Source organism: Cyphomyrmex costatus, unplaced genomic scaffold (assembly GCF_001594065.2).
Source record: "Cyphomyrmex costatus isolate MS0001 unplaced genomic scaffold, Ccosl1.0 scaffold265, whole genome shotgun sequence".
Taxonomy (NCBI): Eukaryota; Metazoa; Arthropoda; class Insecta; order Hymenoptera; family Formicidae; genus Cyphomyrmex; species Cyphomyrmex costatus.
The window spans coordinates 304,633-322,572 of NW_017276747.1; the positions used below are offsets into that span (position 1 = coordinate 304,633).

The following is a 17,940-nucleotide window of genomic DNA, read 5'->3' on the forward strand; positions in this document are numbered from 1 at the left end:
ATATATTTAAAATACAAAATATAAAATACTTTTATATACTTCCATAAAATATAAATTGCAGAATATTTTCATGTATTCCGCTGAAATACAAAATACGTTATACAATTATCTTACACAAATACTGTTTTCAAATAAAAGTATTTTAAATACATGCCAGCCCTGTATACATCTATATTAATTCAAGAAAGTATAATATTATAAATAATACAATTACACCGCGAGTTACATCAGAATGTATTCTATAATATATATGTACTAGCACATGCCTTCCCTGTACTATAGAGAGAAGAAGGCAAACGAGTATCTATCTTTTTAATTCTTTCCTGTTTATGATTATAGGAAAACAACATTAGCCAATCAGCGAATCCGTGACAAAAAAAACCGTACGATCTTTCTGCAATGGAATATCATTACTTACTTATTCTCTAAAATTCGTCTTCTTTGAAATGAAATCTTATTCAAGAGGATTCTGTAGGAATAAAAAACAGATCAACTAAGGCCCGTATTTATAGTCGTGTTTCTGTTAAGAAACCCAACTGAAACTAATTTTGAGTCGTGGAACAGTTCAATAGAGGAATCTTGAGAGTTGATTTACTTTACATTTGTAATATTATGACTTAAATGAGGAACTCACTTACAATTCTTAAGAGTGAAATATTACACTCTTTAAAATGAGATTCACTTTAAAAGTTTATAGAGAGTAGAAATTGAGGGACACTTCCACTCCTCCAGGATTCGCTATATTACATCATATAGAACAGAGCTTACTGAATTTGCTTAAACTGATTTTAGTTGTGACTTGAAATTTAGAGAAAGAGACGGATAAATTTTCAAAACTTTCTTTCTCTTTCTAAAAGGAGGTAACAATGAGAGATAACGTCACGCAACGCGCAGTTTATACTTACCGCGTCTATGGTTGCTACGATACGAGATTTACCCTGCTAGGCAAATCCTTGCAATGTGCCGACTGGTGACACGACGTGACGTTAACCTTTACCTAGTGGCAGCAGGCCATTGTCTTGTGTCGCTGGAACATGCTTGACGAAGAAATGTGAGGTTGTATTGCCACTTGTGTGCGAGAGAATCTCTTTCAGAAAGTACTTCGTTAGAACTCTTCGTTAGAACTCTTCGTTAGGAAGGATCGTTAGGTGAGGCAATTCCTTGACTTCATTTCTTTCAAAGATCTCGCAACACTACAAAACTCGCATACGACACTTTCGAGAGATTACTTTTGTATTACTCGAAGGACGTCGTACATACATCGAGCGTCACGCTGATCAGCTGATGCAACGGCGTGTGACGTGATCGTAGCGTTATTATTAGGCGGGAATTTTTAACGAGTATTCTCCTAACATTTTGTATAATGAGTAAAATAAACAATGTTTTAAATATAATGTACATGAGATGCGTTCGACATTACAAATCGGAGGTGTCCGTTTGCTCTTTCACCTCGGAAATTGTTCGGCCAACTCGTATCTTTCTAGCTGCTACATGTCATCTCATCTACGTTTGGTATTAACATTTCTAGAGCTGATGCAAGATTTCACGCCTAAATTGAATATAATTTTTCAAATCATAACCTTAATGTTAAGAAGACCCTCAAATTTTTTGATAAAGATACACTCAATCCGATGTGTCTTCGCGTAAAAATACTAAAAATAAAGATTTGATAACAAAAAAAAATCGTCGCTTTTTGCTCTGTGAATCGAGATATTAATCGGTAAAGCTTAATAGCTACTTAAGTTAGGAAATCTGTCACAGCAATGGTTCACTGTTTTAAAAATACAAATCTGTATTAAAAACAAATACTTTGCTAAAACAGTGAATTTATGTTTTAAAAACAATGAATCACTGTTGTGACAGATTTCCTAATCTGAATAGTTGCCGAATTTAATGATTAATATTTCAGTTTACAAGGTAGAACGACGCTTTTTTTCTTGTCACACAAATCTTTACTTTTACACGAAAAAGCATCGATTGAGTACATTTTTATCAAAATTTGAGGTGGTCGGGATCTTTTTAACATTTACCATAATTTTAAATGACACTTGCATACACTAAGTACAAAAAGTTCCTGCATAGTACTTTCAAAAAAAGAACATATCTAATGTAAATTATTATTATGTATATTATATATATATGTGTAATATATATATATAATTAACTTTTTTTCAGTACAATGAAGTCCAACAAGAATCTAAGTAATAGTGGACTGTGGGGCGAGTTGCCTGCACGAGAGATGATCAAGCAGGAAGTGATAACTCCAGATCTAATAGAAAATGTGTGGCGACAAGTCATGGACGATTCAAATAGCACCGACTGTGATTACCGTATTGATCGACAACCTGAATACTTGCAGTAAGTATAATATTTACTACATTGATGTATGGAATGATGATCTATTGTCGAAAGACATTCATTAATATTTATTATAGATTGCCAATGGGAAATATACATGTACTAAACACTATAAATCTTCACCAACAATTACGTACAATGGTAAGATCTAAAAAGATCTATTAATATACACTAGTAATATATTGCTAGTAAATATATTGATATATTCATTTTTTATACAGGAAGAAGGAACTATGCTTGGGAAAAAAAATATGACTGTTGTCGAGTCGTCGGATTCAAAAGATACAACGAGTTCTAGAAATCTATTTCATTTTCTGCCTTATCAATCAAAAAGGTATTTCTTACAGTAGCATAAATTTACAATGCAAATTAATGCATTAATTATTGTAATTTCATCGTTTCAGGAATACATTTAAAGATGGTTCTACTATAAATTACTTAACACCAAAAACTTCACGAAATTTATTAAGGCACACTGTAACCACGTTGTTAGCGCACATAGGATTTGAAAACTCGTCAGATGTAGCTATAGAAACGCTCACCGACGTTGCAGATCACTTTCTGAGGCGGATGACTTTTCTGTTGAAAGCAGCGTCTGAACAGAAGGAACATGGATTTCCTGTAAGAAGAGAGAAAGCTGCACGATTATCACTACTATTAGAGATTTTATAACAGAATTTGTCAATGAATAATTTTGTCAAAACAACAGAGAGAGAGAGAGAGAGAGAGAGAGAGAGAGAGAGAGAGAGAGAGAGAGAGAGAGAACCTGCGTGAAGGATGTTATTTTTTTCCTGTAGATATAAACTATTTCAGTTTAACTTTTACCATCTCGTAAAACTTTTATGAGTTCATGACTGAAACATCTAATTAAAATTATTGATGAGATGGTACAAGTAAAATAGTATGTATATAGAGAAAAAATATACTTTTTTATAGGATTTTGACAAAGTTGTTCTTGACTTTGTTATACAATCATTAATTACAATGGCTGTGTTCAGTAGAAAAAATAGCTTTGCCCAACTGTTGTAAAATTCTTTAATATAATTGGCTATACATTTAGATCCAGCAAGGAAATAAAGGTAAGAACCAATCATATTAAAGAACTTTAACTAAATAGCTATTTTCATATAATAAAATTTTTATTTGTTTTGCTCGTTTATTGACCAATATGTTTATACTTAATTACTTTATTTAATTGATTTCATATTGAAGGATCTTACAACAGTTGCAAAGCTACTTTTTCTGATGCTAATTTAAAGTTATCTATATGCCAGGTTTTTGTATTTATCAGGATGCTGTGGAAAGAGTAATGTTGGAGACAGGCGTGGGAGATGTATCAACGTTGCATGACTATTACCAGGAATACGTCTTGAAGTTCGAGGAGAACATAAAGAGAAAAGTCGAGGAAATGATGGAGAGACAGAGGCAACTTGAACTTAATGCTTGTAGTATTAAGTATTTGACTGCATTAAGTTACCGAAATAATTTTCTCAGGATGTATGCTGCATTTTATATAAACAATATTCATCGACTTTTTTCAGACTGGATGAGGCGGCCCACAAGTTGCAATTCGAAGAACTAGACGAGTTCGGCAATGTGTATCGTGAAGTCCCGACGTTGCAGTTGTTGGATCCTGACATGGGATTTCCACCAAGTCTGGACGCTGGCTTTCAAATGCTCTACAGTCTTGAACAGGACGAATAAACTCTCTCCTTTGCAAGTTAAAATGATGATCGTGCTGCTTCGAACTTCCAAATTCAATAGCATAGAAAAGGAAGAAGTGAACGTGAGCAAATCCTTGATCGTGGAGCAAGACGATCAGACAATATTTGAGGATAAAACGAAATGTTAATTTATACAAGATTCATGATTCCCATTTGTCAACTCGCAACGTGCATTTATCGAGACTTAAGGGCTAAATAAAAGAATTTTTTTCGGATCTTGTATTAAATTTTTTTGTGAAATTAGCGAGGACACGAACCAAGCGAGTCCATAAGATAGGTCGCCTATAATACAAGCGCTTGCGGTTGATAAGGTAGAACGTGCATTGTTCGGCACGACGTCACGAATGTGACATACTCGCGCGCCACTTCGCGTCTTTGCGGATGTTGCGGGATCGCGGAACGACCTGGTTCGCGTCTCCGTTATCCATGATATAGTGCATTTCCCTCGTACGCTTCTTGTTGCGCTCGTTACGTCTTCCCGTTCGCGAATGCATTGTCACTGAAGTGAACCCCCCAGCGCCCGCGGCCTGGAGCGTAACGCGTACCAGCTTTCGCCACGCGTCCCAGAATTACGTCGTGACACACTGACGACATGTCAAAAATGGCAGATTCTGCGCCCAGCAAGGCCGACATCGAGGAGATATTCAAGAGGCTGCGGGCTGTCCCGTCCAACAAGGTTTGTTGAACGTAAACGTCGCAATCTGTAGATCGACGGCGAATAAAGTGGGACAGAGTCCAAGTTCATCGGACGACAGAATCGCGGATGTTACGCTGTCAGGCTGTCAGCCTGCAGTTCCCCAGCGAAGTTTAGCTTTCAGCTGTGTTCTTATATACAACTTTTAGGATTTCTCATATTTTTGAAATCTAATATTCAATGGTTCATTTTCCTAATTAACGATGCTGAAATAAAAAAACTTACAACTTTTTATGTATTTATTCATTAATCCCGATGATTCTTTAGCTTACAACATAAAAAATGATGCCTGGACTTTTCTTTGAAATAGTTTCGGCACAACAGATAGATTAACAAAAAAGGATATTTATATCTAAATATTTATTTTATAAATTACACACACACACACACATAAATATAATATAAATTAATTATATAAGCTCTTTGTATTTATCTAAATGTATTTCTCGTATATATTGACCTGTGTCTACTTTATCTAACAATATTCTATATTTCTCTTTCAAAAGAATTATTACTTACCCAGTTAATATTAAGATGCACCATGATATTGCTTATTACTTCAATTTTTATTTGTCACAACAAAGAATGGTTTTTGAGCTCGAATTTTTCAGTTCTTATTTTATTTTTATGTGCATTTAATGCACATAAAATTTTGATTCAATATACCTTTCGTCAAGTATATTATTATCTAAATAGCGCCATTCAATTTTTTTCTATGCTTTAAAATAGTATATCATATTTTATGCAACATATAATTATAAGAAATTACATTCACATCCTTTTTTTCTTTCTCTTTTAGACATGTTTTGATTGCAATGCAAAGAATCCGGCATGGGCTAGCGTAACATATGGTGTGTTCTTATGCATCGACTGCTCTGCGGTGCATCGTAGTCTGGGAGTTCATCTCACCTTTGTCAGATCCACCCAACTTGACACAAACTGGACATGGCTGCAGCTGAGGAATATGCAGCTGGGTGGTAATGCTAATGCTGTTAGTTTTGATGTCTTATAACATTTAATAATTCCACTTTTGTTGAAAATGCTATTGATAAACAAATCAGTGAACAAGTTTACATCTTGTATTATTGTTATCCTAGAGAAAATTTTTTGCGCAACACAACTGTTTCACAAATGATGCCCAGCAAAAGTATAACTCACGTGCGGCTATGCTCTATAGGGAGACATTGAGTCAGGCAGCTGTGCAAGCAATGCGTCGTTATGGCACAAAGGTATTTCTGTAGAATTATTGAATGGATATTTGGTAGGCATTATTAGATCTGTCCTAACTATGAAAATTATATAATAATTATAGGTCTCTCTTCTTACATCACAAAATGAAACAATGGTGAGCTGAGTAAATGTTTTGTAAAATTAGTTCCTTCATCTGTTGTTTTTTGCAATTCTATTAACATCCACTTATGACATCTTGACAAAGCTTTTAACTCCTTAACTTAAATGTGATCCTTATTATTGTGATCGATATCGATGCACAGTTCTCCATGTGTGATAATCTATAATTGTACAAATATCTGTGTTTGTTTACAAAAAATACTATCCATCATTTATAATTACAACATAAAACTCACTATCAAGATTCTGTTTGTTGTACATATATATTTTCAAGGTACATGTTTTTGTACGATGTATTTTAATATTTATATATGATATAATACTTATTTATTTTTTTTTTACTATAATATTTTATTTAATAATCTATACAGAGTATTTGTAAAATATCTGGACAAATTTTACCAGTATATGTTTTATTAATTATCCAAAAAAAATATTAAACATAAGTTCTCAAATGTATTCTTTTCGAAATTATCAACATTGAAAGTCATATATTAACAGAAAGATTTTATCATAAATTATTAAACACATTAATGTTGGATACTGTGGCCAATATAATACAACGATAAGCATGTGATAGTGTTATGGAAATTTGTATTAATAAAAATAAAGTTTGGCCAAACATTTTAAAAACATCCATATTTAAATCTAATCGTTCTTTTTCCAGTTACATTTAGAGGAAGGCACAGAAGTTGTGTCAGAAGAAACAAATGAGCCAGATTTTTTCAAACAACACGAGAATTTAGATTTGCTGCAGAAGGAAATGATAATTCTGACAGAAGAAAAGGCATTCCTCACATCTAATACAGTATCAAGCAATGACAGTACAGAAAAGAGTGCACCGGAGGTCGCTTCTAATTCTCTAGGACCTTCTGTAAAACTTTTTGATTCTACCTCAAACAGTTTGCAGTCTGAAAGGAAACCTACTATAGGCAATAGAATAGTTCAATCCAAACGTCCTGGTGGGGTAAGTTCACGATTAACGTGTAACGTTGCAATATGAAATTATATTACAATTATTGTTTCTTTAATTACAGCTAGGCAAGAAAACTGGAGGTTTAGGTGCTCAGAGAGTCAAAACTAATTTTGATGAACTGGAGAAAAGTGTTGCAGAAGCACATAAACTGGCTCAAGAAAAGAATAAAGAAATAACAAAGGAAGAACAAGAGGAACTCACTCGTCTAGCTCATCGATATGAACACAATTTGAGTCAACAAGCCAAGAAAGTGGAAGAGAGAGTGAAACATCTAGATCCATTAAAAGCTTCACAAGCGGAACGTCTTGGAATGGGATTTAATGCACGAAGGTAATAAATACGCGCTGTATCTCACTCTCACACATTTTAAGATGTTTAAAGAGTTTTTATGTATAAATTATTTTCTTTATTTTCCTTTTTTTTACTTCTTTTTAGTGGTGCGACTCATTCCGCCCTTGGTGACATGAAGACAATAACGCAGGAGTCGAAAGGAGTCGTGACATCAACCGAGGTGATCTCTGGAGAAACAGACTCTTTCTTTACTTTAGATGAATTTTATTCGGTTTACGCTAACAGCAAGCCATCTTCGCGCAGCGACGAAATTGTGGTCGTGGCAGAACCAGAACCGCCTAAACGATTAGGCCCCTCCACTAAAAGCACAATTATCAAGAACGATATGAAAATCTCGTCTGCTATTGAAGGAGAAGCTCAGAAGAAGTTTGGTAGCGCTAAGGCTATCAGTTCGGAGCAATATTTTCAAGACAGTACTTCCGATAATGCGGTAAGCGCAAATTATAAATATAACTTTCTTTAAAAATGTCTGATTAAGATTACGTTTTTTATTAGCATGTAAAAAACTTCTTTTTTATCTTATAATTATTTAATCTTCGATATCTGAATTTTCAGTGGGAACGTAAAAATAATTTACGCCGATTCGAGGGCTCATCCAGCATCTCATCGGCCGATTATTTTGGTATCGAACATTCTCCAACTTCGCCTACATCCTCGTTATCCATGCGTCTGACTGCGGGAAGAGCCGGAGTCGTAGACCTCGATGATGTTCGAGAGAGCGTGCGTCAAGGTGTAAACAAGGTTGCCGGAAGACTCAGTTCACTCGCAAATGCAGCAGTTTCTTCTATACAGGATCGTTATGGACTCTAAATGGAATCTATCGCATTTTACAAGAACTGTTACACTACTTATTCGGACCCAGTTTTGTCCATTGTTCAGAGTTGTAAATAAAAGCTTCTAATTAAGCTTCCGCGTAACTTATTCTTCGGATTTGTTGCGCACGAATATATGTGTGCATGCGTGTGTGCATGTGTAGTATATTCGCACCTTTTATGAACGATAAATTATTGATGGACGAGTGCAATGTAAAAGTAATACAGATTTGAGAATGAAAATATAAATATAATGTATTTTATAAACACGTCTGCTTCATCTTTTTACAACAGAGCTAGTATATTACATAGTATATTGCACAAACAAATATCTCTATATCAAAAGTTGTATCAATACGAGATTGAAAGTAAAATGCCCGTAATAATTTAGATAAAATATGTGATACAATGTCACTATACAATTTAAAACAATTATGGATCTATACTCGGTGGTGGATTTTGGCAATGCAAAATTAATCGCGAACATGGCTTGCCATGGAGAAAGCACACGAGAATCACTGTCATATTGTCACAGCCAGTGCCCATAAGAGCATCTGGCGCCAGGCAACAGTTTAAAAGTTCTTCGCAAATTTCCTCGGGACGTATCGTGCAGTTCGGCGCTTCTCCATCGCAGAGTTTTGGATGCGCTAAACGAGTTCTTATGAATTGAACTACCTCTTCGCTAGTCATCACATCCCAAATACCATCGCACGCCAAAATGACAAATTCCCAGTCCTCGTCAATGGTAAACTGTTGTACCTCTGGAAACGCTGCGGATTTATAATTTTTTTTTTATACAAAATTTAATCAAAAGACATCTCATTTGGTATTTTGTTATTACCGGTCACGATCTGTTCCTGTGGCGGTTTACGGTCGTTCCGTTTAAATATGAAATCCCCGAGGGCACGAGACAATGCCAGATTGCCGTTTACTCTTTTGTACTCGACGAAACCACCCGCTGCTTCAATACGTTTGCGCTCGTCCTTTAATGTAGGCTTATGGTCTCGACTGAGGGGGACTGTCCTGCCGTTGATACAAGCCACCGCTCTGCTGTCACCTGCGTTAGCCTACAAAGCTTTTCTAGTGGTCAGGAATTCAAACATTAAAATGCATTACGACAAACCAAAATAAGACACGTATGACTTACACTGTATAAAATATTATCTTTAACAAGGAGCGCAATGACGGTTGTTCCGGCATGTTCATCCCTAAGCACGGCGTTATTCTGCATTGCTTTGTCCAATTCTAGAAAACCTTGTTGTATTGCACCTATAATATCACCTTCCTTATACTCATTCCTTTTAATTATATATTCGTGAAGATGCTTTCCAGCATGCTGCGCCATGGCTGCACCTATAAATGTATTAGGGTGTCCGTTATTTCCCAAATTTCAAAAATCAGTTTGTTCGCCCCCTAGATCTCTTCTTTGGCACCAAAAATTAATGTAGAAACTCAATATAGTCCGATAAATTAAAATTAAGCCGTGCCACCGAGCACTTCTTTTTTTTCCATACAAATAACATGGGGATTTTGCATTTTATCGGCATTTAATTCTCTACGATGACTTTGTCCGTATAAAAAGTCATACCCAACGGAAAATTACTTCAATACAGTGTACTTACAATGAAAAAATTTGGCAGAACTCTAAAAAATTTTTTTGCACTGCGGGTAAGCCTCCAATTAATACGTTTATTTGACATATTTTCATTGAATTTGATTATTTTTTAACAGTTTTTTTTTATACAACCACTGGATTTATGTACCAAATATCAAAACAGTATGTAGTTAATTCATATTTATAGTGTAGTTGCACTAAAAAATTTTTCAGTGCTATAAAAAACTTTTCATAAAAATTGTTTTATGTGTAATGAATGAAAGTATTTCAATAAATAAGTTTAAAAAAAATTGAAAAATAACAACTAACTATTACTTACTTACTATTTTATTGTTGTAAAGAGATATTCAGCCTGTTGATTCCTCTTACTAATAAATAAATAACAAATAAATCGTTATAAATTATATTTATTACTTTTTATTCTTTACACTTACAAAAATATATCGCTCACATCTTCAAGTGAAAAACTTTTCATTTTTGTCGTGTCTTTTTATGTGAAAATTGATTGTTTTTACGTAAAAAATGTATTTTAATAAATTTGCATTTATTTGTAAGTATATTATATAAAACAATCAATTTTCGTAAAAATCGTAAAAACAATCAATTTTCACATAAAAAGACACGACAAAAATGAAAAGTTTTTCACTTGAAGATGTGAGCGATATATTTTTGTAAGTGTAAAGAATAAAAAGTAATAAATATAATTTATAACGATTTATTTGTTATTTATTTATTAGTAAGAGGAATCAACAGGCTGAATATCTCTTTACAACAATAAAATAGTAAGTAAGTAATAGTTAGTTGTTATTTTTCAATTTTTTTTAAACTTATTTATTGAAATACTTTCATTCATTACACATAAAACAATTTTTATGAAAAGTTTTTTATAGCACTGAAAAATTTTTTAGTGCAACTACACTATAAATATGAATTAACTACATACTGTTTTGATATTTGGTACATAAATCCAGTGGTTGTATAAAAAAAAACTGTTAAAAAATAATCAAATTCAATGAAAATATGTCAAATAAACGTATTAATTGGAGGCTTACCCGCAGTGCAAAAAAATTTTTTAGAGTTCTGCCAAATTTTTTCATTGTAAGTACACCGTATTGAAGTAATTTTCCGTTGGGTATGACTTTTTATACGGACAAAGTCATCGTAGAGAATTAAATGCCGATAAAATGCAAAATCCCCATGTTATTTGTATGGAAAAAAAGAAGTGCTCGGTGGCACGGCTTAATTTTAATTTATCGGACTATATTGAGTTTCTACATTAATTTTTGGTGCCAAAGAAGAGATCTAGGGGGCGAACAAACTGATTTTTGAAATTTGGGAAATAACGGACACCCTAAAATGTATAGTTATCATATTGTAAGTATTGCATATCATATGTATGTATTATTGTGCTATATATGATATTGTTTATCAAGTATTTTTAATACCTATTTGATAATCTTACATGAATATAAAAATGTGAATACTAAATACACACACTTGAAAATTTATTTACGCTGTTGCTTAATAAATCTATTCTACATTTAGTATTCACCTCCATGTCCATCATAGACAGCAAAGAATGCAGTGCCTGGATCATTGGGTAAAGAAAGTATGTGTACATGTGAATCTTCCATCTTAATGCGCCATCCTTGCATGCAGGAGCTGCCTACTCGGTAGTTGCTATCCCGGCAACAAGCCGACTTCTTTTTCGTAATTGGTTCACTTAACGTTTGTCCCATCTTTTCTTCTCAATTAATACTAAGCCTGTACGTGAATGACACGCGATTTAATACGATATTATTAATATTACGACAGCTAAATTAATCAGGATTAAATAAATCTAAGCGTGGTACTTATAAATTATCAATTCAAAAAAGAATTTTGTTCAAACTCGTTACCTTACAGCCAATGTCGTCGTTCTAGGATTTCGATTTTAATTGCGCTTCGCTTCGCTTCGGTTTCATAACAGCTTCCCATTCAGAAACGCGCAGAAACGCGCATAATGTATGACCAATTTGTCGTCAGCTCCAACCCGTATTGCTCTCCGTATTTTCCATTCGGCCATGGGAAACAATGCGCGTAGACAGATCAAGCAGATATCGATCGTGAGATAAACAGCTGATCTGAATTGATGACGTCACGGTGCTGTTCATTTTTTTGGAATGAGCCATGACGTATTGTGTAAGCAGGGGGGTGATTGTGTATCTTAAAACAGAGAGCCTATAATCAGAGTGACGCCATACGGGTATCACTTGTGATTGGTCCGCCATGTTTTAGCTGTTCCCTATCGTATACGTGACGCTCACTATATAAAATGCGCGCATATGTGTGAAACGGAATGCAGCCTAACCACTGACAAGATAGCAGACAAATTGAATATTTTTGATTTATTTATGTGTATATAATTTGGGAATCGTTTGGGGAAATTTGGGAAAAGCATTTAAACATTTGGGTAATACTATTTTTCTTATTATTAACAAATTTTCTCATGCGACAAGTTAGCAGACAGCGATTTTATTTAATGAATTTTATGAATGGAATCGATCGGAAATCATTTGGGGAAAACGTTTTCATTATTATTTTCATTTGGGAAAAGTCGCTATTTTGTAATTCAATAGATTTACACATTGCGAAAACGAACAAAGCTCGAGTGTAGTGGGTGTAGTAAGGGTCTGAGCACAAGCACTACCGTAATATTTTACGACTTAACTCGCTTACGAATAAAACGGGGAGCACAGACTTTTGCATAACGCATAAACCATATACATAAAGAATTTGATTGGTCCATTGACTCATGCATAAGAAAATGGACCAATGAAATTTCTTATGCACATGCTTTATGCGTTATGCAAAAGTCTGTGCTCCCCGCTTAAATATTTTTTTTAGAGGTTATGTTGTAACATTTCCGACTAGACTGTGTCTTACTTTTTTGAAGGCAATTTCATGATGAAGACAACGGTATTTTTTTTATTTCTGTACGATGAGTACAATCTGAGATATTCGAAAAAAACTGATGAAGAAATCGTAAAAAACAGCGTTTTTTAAAAAAATGTTAAATAAACAAATGTTCCGGATCTCGTACAACCGGGAAACTTCACAATATCTTTATTTACATTGTTTTTGACCTATTCCATAAATAAAATCGCTCTTTCAGTACAGTTCCCATTTCGCGTCAAATTTCCGGTAGAATTACTTCACTATAAATGCTTACGAAAATGCAATCGGTGTATGGGACAACCGTCGTGTGCGATGCTCGCAAAACCGCATATTAAATGCGATTCTTGTAATCGATTTTTTTATAATCGTAATTTTTTCGAATAGAGACCTAGATAACAGAGATGCGACATTGCGTCGGTTGGGTTAGGTAGCCACCGCCATGTTAATTCAATTCTAATGCTCCTAACCTTATAAACTGATGACAGTAGATGCAAAAAGTTGAAAAGGTTAAATTGTTAGAAAAAGAGAAAAGTATTTCCTAAATAAAATTACTATATTTTTATTGTTTTATTGTTGTTCTTTTTTTAATAATAAGTTTATTATTACTGTTGTAGTTTTAATGATTCGTAAGTGCGCTGCTTTATCATGTCCTACAAGTTCAGAGAGGAATCTTTTTAATCTATTTAAGTTTCCAAAGAATCAACAGTTAAGAATAATGTGGAATAAATGTATACAGGATACAAATGATGATTATCCAGGAGAAGAAAAGTATCTTTGTGAGGTAATCTTTTCGCTATCAATTAATCTTTAAGTATATTGCAAAATAAAATTCTTTTTTAATTAATAATTTCCGATATTGATTATTTTAGTTACATTTTGACGAAAATCAATGGAAGGATTTCAATCGAAAACATTTGATATCATCCGCAATTCCAATTATCTCTCTTCAATTTCGTCAAAAAGATTACATAAAAAATGTATGTCACGTTTTGCAATCTGCTTATCAAGACGAAAATTTACCATCAAAATTTTTACATATATTGGATCATGTTTCTTGCACTGAGAAAGAAACTGAAAAGGAAGCGCAGAAACTTTTAAAAGAATTGGGTGTACGATTGGTTGAATTTGGACTGCAAAAAGCTCGTGTTCAAAAGAAGGAAAAATTATTAAACCTTATTGCTGAGAAAAATAAAATGTATAAGGCAGAATTAAAAAAATTAGGTATGAATAATCAAAATATTTGATATTTTAAATTCATAATAGATTTTTTAAAGCTAAGTAGCAAATAAGTCTAATGTGCTTATATAGACTTGCTCAGACGAATGGACATTTATATTATACATGATCATGCAATTTATTACAAAAGAAAAAGAATCTTTTTATATATTTAATTTAATTTTTTGTCGTGTAACCTGAATGTACTTTAATCTACATTTATCTTTGGATTTTGTGAATAGAAAAATCATTGTAAAATAAAATTCAAATATTGAAATGTATATCGTATATCAGCATTCTAAATATTTAATGTATATGTATAAAAAATATGTATTGTTATTCTTTTTTGGAGAAGACAAAATAAATAGACTAATATAAATTTTTGTACTTATATCCAAGATTTTATTATCCAATATTTTATTATATACTTTATTTCATCACAGCGACTTACATTTATATTATTTTTTTTACCATGACCAAGAAAACTTGTTTTACTTTATCCAATTGTGCATAGCTTTACTTTTGCTACTGTATGAAGTGTTCCTTTTTTTTTGTTGTTCCCTTTTTATTTGTCCAAACTGTTTATATCTCATACTAAAATATCGTCGTAATAGTTTGGTTGTTATATTGTGACATTGGGGTACAATAGATGTTGCCCATATATATTGTAGGGATTGTACAAGTATATCATACACATTAACTTTTTCAGTTCTCAGGAGATCTTCTCTAACTATTCTAAATGTAAGTTCGGCTTTCCATATTGCTTTGAATGCTTCTTCAGATACTTGGGTTAAACAATCATCTTTGTAAGCATTTAATGTTGTGAGGAGTCCATATGGATGTGGCTCTTTCTCCTGCCATACCAATGCGTTGTAACATGTATCACATATTGTATATACGTTTTTTACACTATTCAATGTACTTCCTGCCATATCATATAATATTTGTCTCTCCCACATTGAAAAATAGGAAATATTTTCATCGGCTATAATAGGAATTTCTATACAAAGATTGAGTCCAGGATTGTTATATTTTGTATATTGTGAATTTGTCAAAAAATCGAGAGTCATTTCACCGTCGTCTGCATCATAGCTACTTTTTTCGATTGTGCAAAATTGTGCAATTGAAATACTTTTTAGAAGATTTTTAAACATCAAAGCGTTGGGTATTGCTTGACGGAATCTGATACAAGAAAAAAGATTTTCTAAGAAATCTTGTGTGAATCTTCCAGTCAATAAAAATTTTAATCTGCCTTCATCAAGAAAATATTCTTGTAAATCTAAAATAGCAGTCGTAGCAATTAAGACTCCACACTGCACTGGTTTCCATCGTAAATCTGTTCCAACAGTCATTCCAGAAAATGTTCTTATAGTTAGTTTTAAATGAGATATAGCCTCTTCATACGTTTCTTTATTGCTTTTATTTAATGCTAAAGTATAATATCTTGAAGTCATCAAATCAAACCAACGATTAACCAAACGTACAAACCAGGCAGTTGTGATGTAAGAGGAATCTTGTTTTACAAGTGCTAAAAGTTGAAGGGCAGACGATGAACGCTGGCAAAAGATGGATTTAGAAGTGGAAACTTTCATCTTATTAAAATGATTACTTTTATCTAAATTTTCTTTTTTCATTCTATAAGCAACTTTAAGTTCCAAATTTTTCTCAGTATTATAGACTTCAAGAAAATGTTCCAATTTAACTTCATTTGAAGGAAGATTTTCAGATTCTATAATATCCTGTGGCAAATAAAGGATTTTATTGTTTACAATCATTGATCTAATGGATTTAAATAGATGAGGAACATCTGGCATTATATACAATCGAGATGAAGATCTAACAGGATGAGGCATACTAGATATTACTTCAGATCGATTTGCCATGATGCCAAAAGCCTTCCACATGCTCCTATTGTCAGGACCCATATCACTCACAACACAATGAATACGTAGACCAATTCTTTCACCACGTTCTATGATATCTTTGATTATGTTTGCATATGCTTGTCCTGTAGCACCTTCGTTTGCATCTTTTACTTTAGAGCCAGTTAGGTGAAAACAAACAGCTTGTTTCCATCGAATAGTAATACCACCAAAAAGAAAAACCAAAACTTTGTTAGCGACACCGGAATGAGAAGCAAGTGTAGTTTTTCCGATAAATTCATTTATACTAGGATCAAACATTTCTCCTGGTTCAATAGACATTTCATCCAGTGCTAGTACACTATCTTTCCAATCATCTGTATTATGTTTAATTTCTTCCGCAAGTAAATCAAAAGTTTGTTGTAAAATTCCTGGTCTGAATTCAATATGTTTTATTTTTCTTTGTAAAGTCCGAATAGATGGTAAAGGAATGTGCTTTTGTACTTCTTTGTATCCTGATGATCCACATTTTAATCTTAAAATTAAAGCCTGTTTCACAGTATTTGGTTCCCATTGTAAACCTTGGTAATTTTTTCTGTACATTGCCTTCTTTTGATCTTTACTCAAGATTTGCAATTCGTTTTCATCTATTTTTTTTTTTATATTAGTAAAATTTTCTTTTTCTCGACGTAACTTTTTATTGCTCTTTCGTAGCGTCTCATTTCCTTGATGCAGCTTATCAGCAATTTTCTTAACTCTTGCCAATTCTTTTTTTAGTTGCTCATTTTTCTTTTTTAAAGACATAGTCATAATATCTATATTTTGCTCTTTGATAGTTTGAATAGTTACAGCATTGTCAACTTCTTCCATCAATTCCGAAAGACTATTCAAAGCATTACTTGGTGTAATAGTACATGTATTTGTAGGTACTTCATTTAAATTATTTAATATAATATCAGAGTTTCCATTACCAATAAGATCTGACTCAATTGCTGGTGTTTTTGATATGATCTTTTCTATCGTCTTTGATGAAGTACTTACAGACGTTTTCTTTATCTAAAAATATAAAAAATTGAATCAAAGACCAGGAATTTTTTTATTTACTAGAGTGATGATTATAAAAATTCAAAGATAATAAATGTAAAATATCAGAAAATAACTTACAGAACTATCAGCAAATATTAATAAAGTTTTATTATTGGAGACTGCTTTACTTGGATATGTGTGATCACAATCAGATAAATGTGATTTATTTCTTTCCATCTGTGTATATGTACATACAAAATGCATATATTTATTAAAATTAGCATATATCTTCAAAATTAGAAAGATACTGATGACAAATTTTAAAAATATAAAAAATAAAATGTTTATAATATTTTCTTTTGGTACGTGTGTAGACTTACCGGTAAAAATGTCCTTGTGTTAGTAATATCTTTCAATGTTTTTGAATAGCTGTGATCATTTGCAGATATCTGCGTAAGATTATTAAAAATAGAAGGCACTGCACCGAATTTAAGCTTTCTCTTCCCATCCTCTCTAATTTTTTCCCAAGAAGAAACGTCAAAATGCTCCTGGAAAAAATATTATAAAATCATGAAACAAAAGAAACATCTTATAAAAAATATTTTAGCTATATAAGTTATAACTCACAGAGCATACAACTGATGAATTCAGAGGCTGCCAAGAATATCCATTTATTTGTCTCACGTTAGTGATCCACATATTTCTTATTTCAGAATTTATTGGGAAATAACGAAAGCAAAGAAACGAATTTTCTTCATTTTGGTGTTTTCCTTTTTTGTATATATTTTTACAACCAAATACACAGCACTTTCTGCATAAAAAAATTCTTTAAAGAGTCATAAAGCTTTCAAGAAAACATTAGATTACGTTAGGTTAAGTCCGATACTAAATATTCACACAAATAAGAATACTTACACCATAATAATAGTTTTTTTATTGCACTTCGACTTTTATTGTACTGTATTATCTAAATTTTTCTCTGCATGTATGTATTTATACATTATAAACTATATCTATATA

General features: G+C 32.7%; 4 protein-coding genes across 9 annotated transcripts in view; 2 read left to right on the forward strand and 2 right to left on the reverse strand.

Annotated features, from left to right (window-relative positions):
* The window catches only part of LOC108774598 (MIT domain-containing protein 1), a 4,175-nt gene extending 3,194 nt beyond the window's left edge, over window positions 1-981 (reverse strand). Inside the window, exon 1 of the mRNA XM_018540742.1 lies at window positions 906-981. The gene's annotated coding sequence lies outside the window, so the exon portion shown is untranslated. The remainder of the gene's footprint in view (window positions 1-905) is intronic.
* Window positions 982-991: 10 nt separating this feature from the next.
* LOC108774596 (uncharacterized) lies at window positions 992-4,270 on the forward strand. 5 transcript variants are annotated; one of them, XM_018540741.1, is made up of 7 exons: window positions 992-1,056; window positions 2,176-2,358; window positions 2,436-2,499; window positions 2,580-2,692; window positions 2,763-2,979; window positions 3,650-3,813; window positions 3,900-4,270. In XM_018540741.1, exons 2-7 carry the CDS (start codon window positions 2,180-2,182, stop codon window positions 4,060-4,062), a joined length of 900 nt encoding a protein of 299 aa, XP_018396243.1. In that variant the 5' UTR covers window positions 992-1,056; window positions 2,176-2,179; the 3' UTR covers window positions 4,063-4,270. The 5 variants fall into 5 exon arrangements, with proteins under 5 accessions (XP_018396243.1, XP_018396241.1, XP_018396239.1 ...); XM_018540739.1 differs by lacking the exon at window positions 992-1,056 and adding an exon at window positions 1,080-1,148; XM_018540737.1 differs by lacking the exon at window positions 992-1,056 and adding an exon at window positions 1,369-1,512.
* Window positions 4,271-4,422: 152 nt separating this feature from the next.
* ArfGAP3 (ADP-ribosylation factor GTPase activating protein 3) lies at window positions 4,423-8,388 on the forward strand. 2 transcript variants are annotated; one of them, XM_018540746.1, is made up of 8 exons: window positions 4,423-4,758; window positions 5,576-5,767; window positions 5,874-6,005; window positions 6,089-6,121; window positions 6,794-7,093; window positions 7,164-7,432; window positions 7,538-7,883; window positions 8,009-8,388. In XM_018540746.1, exons 1-8 carry the CDS (start codon window positions 4,675-4,677, stop codon window positions 8,261-8,263), a joined length of 1,611 nt encoding a protein of 536 aa, XP_018396248.1. In that variant the 5' UTR covers window positions 4,423-4,674; the 3' UTR covers window positions 8,264-8,388. The 2 variants fall into 2 exon arrangements, with proteins under 2 accessions (XP_018396248.1, XP_018396249.1); XM_018540747.1 differs by lacking the exon at window positions 6,089-6,121 and having other exon boundaries at window positions 4,424-4,758.
* A 215-nt stretch (window positions 8,389-8,603) lies between these two features.
* On the reverse strand, window positions 8,604-12,013 carry LOC108774602 (probable protein phosphatase 2C T23F11.1). The gene is made up of 5 exons (XM_018540748.1): window positions 11,779-12,013; window positions 11,433-11,644; window positions 9,413-9,618; window positions 9,107-9,332; window positions 8,604-9,035 (listed from the first exon to the last, which is right to left on the reverse strand). The coding sequence occupies exons 2-5, from the start codon at window positions 11,617-11,619 to the stop codon at window positions 8,698-8,700; spliced, it is 957 nt and encodes a 318-aa protein (XP_018396250.1). The 5' UTR covers window positions 11,620-11,644; window positions 11,779-12,013; the 3' UTR covers window positions 8,604-8,697.
* Window positions 12,014-17,940: the final 5,927 nt, after the last annotated feature.

Excerpts from the sequence above, each read along its gene's own strand:
- ArfGAP3 (XM_018540746.1), top strand. The coding sequence starts at position 4,675 with ATGTCAAAAATGGCAGATTCTGCGCCCAGCAAGGCCGACATCGAGGAG. Across the intron at positions 5,768-5,873 it reads TGGGTGGTAATGCTAATGCT|AGAAAATTTTTTGCGCAACA; the intron begins GTTAGTTTTGAT and ends TTGTTATCCTAG. Across the intron at positions 6,122-6,793 it reads CATCACAAAATGAAACAATG|TTACATTTAGAGGAAGGCAC; the intron begins GTGAGCTGAGTA and ends TTCTTTTTCCAG.
- LOC108774602 (XM_018540748.1), bottom strand. The coding sequence starts at position 11,619 with ATGGGACAAACGTTAAGTGAACCAATTACGAAAAAGAAGTCGGCTTGT. Across the intron at positions 9,619-11,432 it reads TGTCTATGATGGACATGGAG|GTGCAGCCATGGCGCAGCAT; the intron begins GTGAATACTAAA and ends ATACATTTATAG. Across the intron at positions 9,036-9,106 it reads ACAGGAACAGATCGTGACCG|CGTTTCCAGAGGTACAACAG; the intron begins GTAATAACAAAA and ends ATAAATCCGCAG.
- LOC108774596 (XM_018540737.1), top strand. The coding sequence starts at position 1,394 with ATGTACATGAGATGCGTTCGACATTACAAATCGGAGGTGTCCGTTTGC. Across the intron at positions 1,513-2,175 it reads TGTCATCTCATCTACGTTTG|TACAATGAAGTCCAACAAGA; the intron begins GTATTAACATTT and ends ACTTTTTTTCAG. Across the intron at positions 2,500-2,579 it reads ACCAACAATTACGTACAATG|GAAGAAGGAACTATGCTTGG; the intron begins GTAAGATCTAAA and ends TTTTTTATACAG.